The 11,303-nt window shown below is 42.0% G+C and overlaps 1 protein-coding gene across 1 annotated transcript in view; it reads left to right on the forward strand.

Moving 5' to 3' along the window:
* LOC126270221 (uncharacterized) overlaps window positions 1–4,616 on the forward strand; it is a 70,111-nt gene extending 65,495 nt beyond the window's left edge. Inside the window, exon 5 of the mRNA XM_049974058.1 lies at window positions 4,304–4,616. Within this exon, the coding sequence (XP_049830015.1) occupies window positions 4,304–4,462 (159 nt within the window). The 3' untranslated portion in view covers window positions 4,463–4,616. The remainder of the gene's footprint in view (window positions 1–4,303) is intronic.
* The last annotated feature ends 6,687 nt before the right edge of the window (window positions 4,617–11,303 follow it).

The raw sequence follows: 11,303 nt of genomic DNA on the forward strand, positions 1-11,303 counted from the left end.
CTGTTGCTATTATGTATGGAAATCAAAATAAGTGAAAGAAGGTAAATTTAATTTTCATAAGTACCAAAAGAATCTAATTCCACTTACTACACCAAAAAGAGTCAGTTTATCAACTGAAAATATTGATGACACAGTGCAGTAGCGAGGTAGTACCGTAGGGATAATTTATGTGACTGTACGCCAAATGTTTATGAGGCAAGTACTACATACCTGTAAATGTGGTAATGTGGATATATTCTGCAAGTCGGTTCATTGAATGTTAGCACATTTTGAACATTTTCACCTAATCATAAGATGTATATACGACGGTCTGAGCCGTTACCTCCGAATTATAAGGATCTCCGAGCAACCGTGCTTACTTTAATCATAACAGGAAACTATCGTACCGAAAATTGAACGATGATCGAACGTATACCACCAGAAAGTAAAAACGGATGAATTCCGTCCGTGAAGAATATTTCAATGTATGATAAATCATTAACTTGGTTCATGTCATAGTTCCAAGTTACGCTGTTTTTTTAGGGACACTTTCACTTTTTCTTAGCAGGTAGCCATTCCACAATGCCGTCAAAGCTTAATTTATTAAAATAGAGACTACGCATTGCTACCAACTGCAGTATAAAATCTAAAAATAGCGGTGGCTACCTCTCTTCTTACAGCAACTGTGCAGTACAATTTTCTCAAACAAGCAAAACGCCCTTGCATCCGCCATGGTAGTTGCGCGTGTTAAAGTCTCCGCTTCCAGTACGTGGAAGTATGCTGGTCCTGGGTCGAATCCTCCCGGCGGGTTAACGACGAGGAGGCCGTGTGCCGGCCAGCCTGAATGTGGTGTTCAGGCGGTTTCCCACCTCCCATTAGGTGAATACCGAGCTGGTTCTCATGTTCCTCCTCAGGTAACTTTAGAACAATTTCTCACTTCGTCTCCTTAAACACTTACTCAACATCAGCACCTCTTGCACATATCCCTTCGAAGATATGAGCCAATTTTATCAAATATATCGACTGGAAATTCTAAAGATGCCGTAATTTCGTGTGGCTCAATGGTCGTGTGCCACTTTTTCAGCTGGACGCCACTCGACAAGGTGGCATGTCCCTAACCCATCCCATTTATCCATCTGGGGAAAAGAGACGTACAGTTTAATGTGGAATCCGAACCACGTGCAGTTCTTTGATTCTCCCCCATCGTTGAAAGATGAAGACTAGATCAAAGGCAGACTGAAAATTCCCATGGTCCGACCGCAATTCGATCCCGTGGCCTCTAGGTTTCAAGAAACACGCTTTACCGCTAAGCGATGCCTATTAAACGCGTGCACAGATCCCTAATGTTTGTAAAAGATATTTACTTGCACTAGCGATGTAGTGACACTCAAAACGTGCAGAGGGCATATGGGAAACCTTCCGTCGCACCGTAATCTTGTGACCTATGGAGGAATGTATGTTCGCGTCAAGTATTCCGTTATGCGAATAATGGAAGATAGTTGTGTAGTGTCTCTACCTTACATGAATGTTCTCTGAATAAGAGGCGAAGGATGCCTGTTTTAAAATCAAGTTTTCTGTATTCTCCCTTGCATGTCATACTCTAGAAACAGTGGAAAATTAGGATGATCTAACCACGCTACGAGTTTCCCTTATTCCCTAATCCAGATTTTGTGATCCCTGCATCACTGATGCCTTAAATTTGCATTGCTTCGAAGAGGTTAGGCAATAGCAAAAAATAGACGTTATCTCGTGAACTCTGTGTAGTATCTGGTACAGTAGATCTAGGTACTCCGAATAGAGTTGCGACTTTTGCACCGAAACTTTCTCGTCATAGCACAGTAAAGTACGTGTTCCTCGTATGTTTGCTACGCTGTTCATTTCAATTCATATCTCATTAACTGCATCGGACTCATTAAGAATGTAATGAAATTCTACAGATCTTAAAATATTTCTTTCCCGCAGCAATGGTGTAACATGAATTGTAGTAGTATTGTTTCCTTGCGGTTTACAGTTTTTGAAAGGGTTCAGTTTAGCAAAAAGGAGATTATTTCAAGATTTGCCATTTGTAAAAGTTTATATTTAGTAAGTCAGAAATGACTATTGTGACGGTACTTCACATAAATTGACATTTGGAGAAAGGGGAAGGAAGTTTTTGTTATGAGACGTGTGAATTATAAATTATTTCAAGACTGTGTACGTGTGCGCGATGTATAACAAATAGTAAAGACCGTAAGTTATTATTATCAAACCACAAATACCGATGTAATTAACAAAACACAGTTTTTGGTATAATCTCTGTGTAAAATAGGCCATGAAGATCAGAGACAACGCTTTGATTGAACTCTCTCTCCAGTTTTTGTTTCGTCTAGCGGTAGGCCGCCACTGTAGTGCTGTCTGAGAGTGTTCATCTCCACTAGCAGGATTTAGTCGGCCATACGCTGATTGTATTATTTAATTAAAATTTCAAGTCATAATATTAAATGTAAATGTGAGAGACTTCTCAATTTTGGTCTTTCATTAATTTCGAAGTTAAAATTAATTTCAGTTACCAAAATTCACAGCACTGAATGAGTTCAGTATGTTTCATTTTGGCCGCCTAACGGCATACGAGATTCTCTCCAGTTTTGCCTTGCAAATAATGAACAAGAAATATTAAAAAGTATTACATTCCGCAATATCTCAGTTAATCTTTATGTAATTTGGTACATAAATAACCAGTAGCCCCTGAGACCCATATTAATAATTACAGTTTGCGTAAGAATACGCATATTTTCTTTTCTAAATAGCAGCGCTCACGTAAACTATTTATTAGAAAGCGGTGAGTCGCGCGCTGTGTTTAAAATATATTATGTCGTACGTACTTCGGGGCAACCGATAAAATATATAATTATAAAAATAAAAATATACACCGTGATACTATCATTCAATGATAATAAAACTTTACCTATTTTTGTAGAAGACATTAATTATAATTTTTTCTTAGTTTACTTTGGTAGCAAATTAAGAAATACAGTTAAAATAAATGCACTGGATTCTGTAACATTTTGTTACACACATACTCTTGTACCACAATTAATTATAGGACACATATGTAGTCTGACTGTGCACCAAACTTAACAAGGTCTTCTTCAAAAATTATCAAGGGACTATCAAATAGCTATTAGCAAACTGAAAACTCGTGTGCGGCGGCCGCCATCTACGTCAAGATAATGGAAAGTTGAATGTAGGGCCGCTTTTCCATCGGCCCATGGCATCACCATCAGCTGATTTTTAAATAAGGCTGATCACTGTACCCATTCTTCAGCCATTTTTACAAGCCATGACATTTTTGTGTAAAAATTTGTACGCTTGATTAGCACTTGACGTAAGGTCTTAATGGTGTTTCTTTTATTTGAGACTGATGTTCAGTTTCGTTTGACTTACGTGTCTATAGACACAAACTGAAAATATTCATAGGTTTATTAATATAGCTGAATTATAATATATTTTTATTTATTTGACTACCCTAATAAAGAGCGACGAGTTCTTGACAATGGAGAGCCCATCTTTCCGCGGTCGCTAGTCTAAGTACGTCGTGGTTACCGGCACTGTAAAACTCCGCGACAGTGGAGAAGTACCATACCGCTTTGTCATGATACCCTAATGAAGCAGGAAAAGATACAAATTTTTGTGTGTATTCAGAAATAAAGCTGATGTAAATATTTTGCATTACAAAGTAATAAACGTTTACACGAAGTCTCTCGGCGGGGGACACATCATCAACATTTGTGAAATTATGAAGGTACGACTTGACAGTGATTGCTAGTACTACAAACCTTGCAACCATCACGGAGATTTGTTGTAGAAGAAGATAAAACAGATATTTCACTGCGAATGGGTCACAAAACAAATTCCTTAAATGAGTTGCTTGTTACGTCAGAGGATTCATGCTAGTCCAGTGACGTTACAGCCAAATACAAGATCTTAATCAAAATCGAACCTCAAGGATGTTGCTAAATAGTATTGAAATGTTGCCACATGACGTTAGAACAGCCGCGCGGGATTAGCCTAGCGATCTGGGGCGCTGCAGTCATGGGCTGTGCGGCTGGTCCCAACGGAGGTTCGAGCCCTCCCTGGGGCATGGATGTGTGTGTTTGTCCTTAGGATAATTTAGGTTGTGTGTAAGCTTAGGGACTGATGACCTTAGCAATTAAGTTCCATAAGATTTCACACACATCTGAACATCATCTGAACCTACTGCGTTTCAGTAGCTACCGCCTTACAACTCACACAGCGAGACAAACAGAAGTACAGATTTAACGGTTGCTAATTTGTTACGTTGCAGGTAACTCGGCAGCGGGCGAGGCCGTGCGCCGCGGTGGCGCACCTGACTCGGGCGATCTCCTGCTCGCCCATTGGACACAAAATGACGCAAACAAACCCCTCACCGGGGTCCAGATCCCAGTGCCGGAAAAATTCTTCCAGTAACGTCTGCCATTACTAATGGCAAAACAGTGTTACAAGGGGAAAAAAAAGACAAATTACATTCACTGTAGCGGACATGTCTCAACGACTGCAGCGATGTCACCATGGATGCCCCATTAATGTCTACAACAGGCTGTCTCTAACAAAGCAACCGTCAATATATCACATATTGTAGCACTTAATACAATTTGTGTCATTTTGAAACGTCCCCTTTAACAATTATACAGGACTGGGCTCAAACTGACACACTATCTTTTTAGCACAACGCAATCTGACTTTCAAAAATCCCTACAGAAGAATGGCCCTGACTAACATTAACCTATACCTTTCACAAATCACTTACCTCACCAAAAATCTTCGTTACTCGAACTACTGCAATACAGCGAGCGCCACTACTGCCAGCTAACTAAAAGATTTAAACTACGGAAGTCACTAACTACTGATAGGGATAGTTAGAAAATGAAAGATTTTAATAGAGAACAAACAATGTATTTACCTTAATAGTCATAATATATATATAGCAGTTCATGACATCCAATCTTACAAATTTCAAAACTCCGCCTTCTCTCTCCCCACATCCAGCACTGCTGGCGGCTCACCTCCAACTGCGCAACGCTACGCTCTGTTAACATCCAGCTGCCCAACACTACAATGGCAGACAACAATGCAAACTAGCCATAGACTGCACACAGCACAGCCAGTGATTTTCATACAGAGCGCTACGTGGCGTTACCAATAAGAAAACCTAAACAGCCTACTTACAATTTCTTAGTGGTATCTTTCTGTTTGACTCTCCTTTTGATTATTACTCTGAGTCTTAACTCATGTATCTAGTTACTTCAGTTTACATACTGTACCTGAATGTCGATTAACGCTCGATTGTTGAGGACCAGTCAATCGTATGTCCCATTCCCAACGATTGACTTCCAGGAAATGGTAAGTGTGGAAACGCTGTTTACCCCCATGTCATCTTGTATGAAATATTGTCGGTTTTCGTGGCGCACAAGGACTAAAAATGTAATATTATACAGATCATCGTCACTACCATCTTGTACATTATCCAGCCACTGGCTGAGTCTGTTTGGAACTTAAGTCCTTCCACTGTCTTTTGTCTCACCATCGATATCTTGATATAGTCTTCTTCTTTGTTTTGCATGCATTACTTCACTCTTATCAGTTGTAAGCTTTCTCTAAATATTTGTCTATAAATGAAAATATTAAATATTATTTTTTCAAAAATATTCTCCTCGTGTAACGTGTGCTCTAAATATCGTATTCAACTGCGGAGCAATACTGACTGTTGGTTGGCCATGAGTTGCGCATGTGAACAGCGTAGTGAAACAAAACTTTAAACTTGGAGAAATGCTGTATTTGAAATAATGAAAACTAATCTAGCTAAATGCCAAAAGTAACTAATTGTGTAATCAGTAAAAATTATTTATTCAATTCTTGAAGGATAAATTTCAGTCATCAGTTGCAAATTTTAAAATCTTATTCACGGCTGTCAGCCAGCAGCTATGAAGCACGTTTCAAGAATAGAGATAATCACTGATCAGCTGCACAAATTGTTTGTTAAATTAGTTTCGTGACTAATTTCAGTGCCGGCGGAATTGGCTGAGCGGTTCTAGGCGCTACAGTCTGGAGCCGCCCGACCGCTACGGGCGCAAGTTCGAATCTTGCCTCGGGCATGGATGTGTGTGATGTCCTTAGGTTAGTTAGGTTTAAATAGTTATAAGTTCTAGGGGACTGATGATCTCAGAAGTAGTGTTCAGAGCCATTTGAACCAACTAATTTCAAAAAATTAATTTTCCATCTTCAGAAGATCATAAAATTGAGCTTACAGCGGAAAGCAATCGTCAAGCAAACTCTGGACGATAGAGTCCTACAAAGAAATGGCTATATAATAACAATTTAGTGATTAACATAGTCTGATCGCAATAAATATTAACAACGGATTAATAACAATACGTTTACAGTAAGACACTATAAACGTACGTTGCTTTTTTTACACAATACTGTCAAGCAATTAAGGAGTAACGTAAATATACGAAGACTGCTGACCAAAATAGCTTCGTATCATAAGTAAAATATTAAAAAGCCACGAGACATGATGATTAGCACCAACAGACTGATACTTTCAGTAAAAAGATTTATCTTGTATAAGAAGCAACGAGCGCTAGTGCAGTTAAAAGCTTACAAAGACTAAGCACAATGAGGGATCTCGTGTCTATAGACACGTAAGTCAAACGAAACTGAACATCAGTCTCAAAGAAAAGAAACACCATTAAGACCTTACGTCAAGTGCTAATCAAGCGTACAAATTTTTACACAAAAATGTCATGGCTTGTAAAAATGGCTGAAGAATGGGTACAGTGATCAGCCTTATTTAAAAATCAGCTGATGGTGATGCCATGGGCCGATGGAAAAGCGGCCCTACATTCAACTTTCCATTATCTTGACGTAGATGGCGGCCGCCGCACACGAGTTTTCAGCGACACAAGTAAGTGGGCCCGCCCCGGGTGAGACACTCGACTCGACACCAAGTCCCAGTGCGTACTTACAAGTTGTCTTTCGGTTTAGGACCACTACCTGTAGCTCTTATAAATACTACGTGCAGCACAGCATATCTATGTTAGTAACTTAAAACTTTAGCCAGAAAACGGTGTAATGTACGATAATGTATTATTTGGCACACTGACGACTATACGAGTACATGGCCGCGGCTCTCACTAGCCGTCACAGTTAAAACATATTTAAAAATATATAAAAAATAAATCACGGTAAAAAGCGTTAAAACTTTTTGACTAGGTAACAAAGTTGAAGAAAGAATGAGCGAACAACAGATACAAATGGAAGCTTTTAACATACAGTAAAAAGCATTAAGCAAATAGGGAGGTTCCAAGTCATTTGGATAGACAGACACAAATGGTCGTTTTCGCTGTGATATAAGCTATTGGTTAAGCAAATAGGCAGGTTAAAAATTATTTGAAAAGACAGGAAATGCAATAAAAAACAACCTGTTTCGAAGCGAGAGCTGATCATTCAGCAGATCTTATGCTTATAAATCTTTATCTCTTCTAAAAGATTCATTTTGCGCTCTTTATTCATTAAGTGCAAGATTTCCATATCAGCCGGCCGCTGTGGACGAGTGGTTCTAGGCACATCAGTCCGGAAACGCGCGACCGCTACGGTCGCAGGTTCGAATGCTGCCTCGGACATGGACGTGCGTCCTGTCCTTAGGTTAGTGAGGTTGAAGTAGTTCTAAGTTCTAGTGGACTGATGACCTCAGATGTTAAGTCCCATAGTGCTCAGAGCCATTTGAACCATTTTTTTCCATATCAAATAACGAAAGCGGTGGGTGTAAGTTTGCTTAGTTTCTGAATTTCTTTTTCATGAATAAATCATCCAATTTTTCTGAAACTCTTATCATTCATTTGTGTGTACAAGTGCGTCACTTGTACCGATTTCCGCCGCATTCGGCTAATTTCTCCGTGGTGCGTTGTTTTTGTCTTAAAGTCTATATTATTTTGTCGCAACATTATAGTAGTTATTAGTACTGTGGAGCGATTTAGTGACACACACCACAGTTAAGATGACACCCCTTTTGGCATATGGCGCCAGGTTTGGTGATGTGTTCATACTGCGGCATCAAAGGAGACAAGCTTAACGCCGCCAAGAGTCGAGGAGTTGGCGTAAAAGACAGCAGAAAGGAGTCGGTGTGTGATACCGGTGAAGGCACAGTTTGATGCTGGCGTCAGGGCCGTGCGCAGCAGCTGACGGACAACAATGACGTAGGAGCGTTGAATGCATGGAGAGCGCGCTATCCGTGTCGTCTTCAGTCCCCCTGATTTCATAGTGGTTGGTTCCTGAAGTGGTCGGAATGCAGCAGCACTGCCTGGTCTTGGAACAAGTGCTTGGAGAGTCAACCGCTGTTGACTGCTGGCAACTTGTGATGTGTGGAGGACAGGGTAAACGAGCAGTGCGCACTATCGATTCCCCATTGATAGCGTGAGGCTACATCTTTGGCAGTAGCGAAGTAACCTTCCTGGCATCTCGCAAGTGGGCGCGCACGCGACTAGCACCGATGACTCAACACCGAGTTGCATCAGTTCCGTGTAGCCACTAGCTGGAAAAGGAACTTCCTGAGCAGCCACAAGCGGTCGTAAGCCGACGAGCACTTCTCGGCACCGCGCCGCCTTGAAAGCTGGTGTTGGATTGCTAAGCTTACCTGTCTGAGAAAAGCAGCGCTAAAGTTCCAGGATGGCCTTGTTTCGCCTTCGCTGTTTGGTCTGTGGATATACAGAGTGGAGTAGCGGACATATACAGATTTGTTCGGTGAGCATCTTGCTTGGTCTGTGGCGTGCATGTGCTCAGTGATTAAGCTTACTCACTTCCAAGGATGGTGTACCGGTAGTGGCGTTAATAGTTCTTTTGCCAACGTACAACTGCATCATTTGCCTTTCGCCGTTTATGTGTTTGACAACACATGTGTGTAGTATACGAACAAACTTAAGTTTTCTAATGTTATTTTCTTTTGAGTCCACTGAATTGGTCTTTGTTGACCGTATTTCCGTGTGCTGGATGAGGTGAAGTGTTTTGTTAACCATGAGCCACTTGTGTCTTTCAGGCTCCAAGTGATTGGTATCCTTTTGTATCTGTTGTTTATTTCTTTAAATGTTGTTTCAATTGAAAAAACCATTTTGAGTGTAGATTACATTGGCCCAGTAATTGAATTTCTTAATTTTTTTGTGTGGTATCGGCATTTGGTTTAAGTTTATGATTATGGAAAATACACTCCTGGAAATGGAAAAAAGAACACATTGACACCGATGTGTCAGACCCACCATACTAGCTCCGGACACTGCGAGAGGGCTGTACAAGCAATGATCACACGCACGGCACAGCGGACACACCAGGAACCGCGGTGTTGGTCGTCGAATGGCGCTAGCTGCGCAGCATTTGTGCACCGCCGCCGTCAGTGTCAGCCAGTTTGCCGTGGCATACGGAGCTCCATCGCAGTCTTTAACACTGGTAGCATGCCGCGACAGCGTGGACGTGAACCGTATGTGCAGTTGACGGACTTTGAGCGAGGGCGTATAGTGGGCATGCGGGAGGCCGGGTCGACGTACCGCCGAATTGCTCAACACGTGGGGCGTGAGGTCTCCACAGTACATCGATGTTCTCGCCAGTGGTCGGCGCAAGGTGCACGTGCCCGTCGACCTGGGACCGGACCGCAGCGACGCACGGATGCACGCCAAGACCGTAGGATCGTACGCAGTGCCGTAGGGGACCGCACCGCCACTTCCCAGCAAATTAGGGACACTGTTGCTCCTGGGGTATCGGCGAGGACCATTCCATGAAGCTGGGCTACGGTCCCGCACACCGTTAGGCCGTCTTCCGCTCACGCCTCAACATCGTGCAGCCCGTCTCCAGTGGTGTCGCGACAGGCGTGAATGGAGGGACGAATGGAGACGTGTCGTCTTCAGCGATGAGAGTCGCTTCTGCCTTGGTGCCAATGATGGTCGTATGCGTGTTTGGCGCCGTGCAGGTGAGCGCCACAATCAGGACTGCATACGACCGAGGCACACAGAGCCAACACCCGGCATCATGGTGTGGGGAGCGATCTCCTACATTGGCCGTACACCTCTGGTGATCGTCGAGGGGACACTGAATAGTGCACGGTACATCCAAACCGTCATCGAACCCATCGTTCTACCATTCCTAGACCGGCAAGGGAACTTGCTGTTCCAACAGGACAATGCACGTCCGCATGTATCCCGTGCCACCCAACGTGCTCCAGAAGGTTTAAGTCAACTACCCTGGCCAGCAAGATCTCCGGATCTGTCCCCCATTGAGCATGTTTGGGACTGGATGAAGCGTCGTCTCACGCGGTGTGCACGTCCAGCACGAACGCTGGTCCAACTGAGGCGCCAGGTGGAAATGGCATGGCAAGCCGTTCCACAGGACTACATCCAGCATCTCTACGATCGTCTCCATGGGAGAATAGCAGCCTGCATTGCTGCGAAAGGTGGATATACACTGTACTAGTGCCGATATTGTGCATGCTCTGTTGCCTGTGTCTATGTACCTGTGGTTCTGTCAGTGTGATCATGTGATGTATCTGACCCCAGGAACGTGTCAATAAAGTGTCCCCTTCCTGGAACAATGAATTCACGGTGTTCTTATTTCAATTTCCAGGAGTGTATATTATTGAATGGGTAACGTATGCTTTGTTTGAAGTTCAGTATTTTCAGCACACTAGTTTGTTCAATAGTTAGGGCCCCCATTTTCTTAATAACACTTTATAGGCTATATTGTACAACTCTTAAAGTCATTGGTTATGAGGGCTCATTGGTTGATCTGCACCGATTCTCAATCCTTCTCATCAATATCTTTAATGTAAAGTATTTTTCTCTGTTTTAGTATTGTTTTACTGATAGAGATTGAACCAGAGGCCGTGAAGACTACAACAAATTAAATTTCATTTTCACGTGCCTCATCATTGTGTGCCTCCTGAAATTATGTTATTCATATTTCAATCTTTTTAAATCGTTGCTAATGTGCTTGAATACTGTTTTAATACAGAAGTCTTTTTGATAAATTATTATAGCCTACTAACTAGCATTATCAGTTCTTCAATTTTTTTTAATTCTTAGAGTTGTTAGAGTCATTCATCCCGCTGCCGTAAGGAAGCGTTTTGTTAAAAAAAATTAAAAAAAGCAGAGTGGAATACTTGAATTTTTGTGGGAATTAATTTTAACTGGTGTTTTCAAATAAATGTCTCTCTTGATGCAAATATCAAATTTTACTTCCCAGCACCTTATTGCTCCTAGCTCCCCGTTAACTGTCCCATTTCAGTA

This window comes from Schistocerca gregaria, chromosome 1 (assembly GCF_023897955.1).
Source record: "Schistocerca gregaria isolate iqSchGreg1 chromosome 1, iqSchGreg1.2, whole genome shotgun sequence".
Taxonomy (NCBI): domain Eukaryota; kingdom Metazoa; phylum Arthropoda; class Insecta; order Orthoptera; family Acrididae; genus Schistocerca; species Schistocerca gregaria.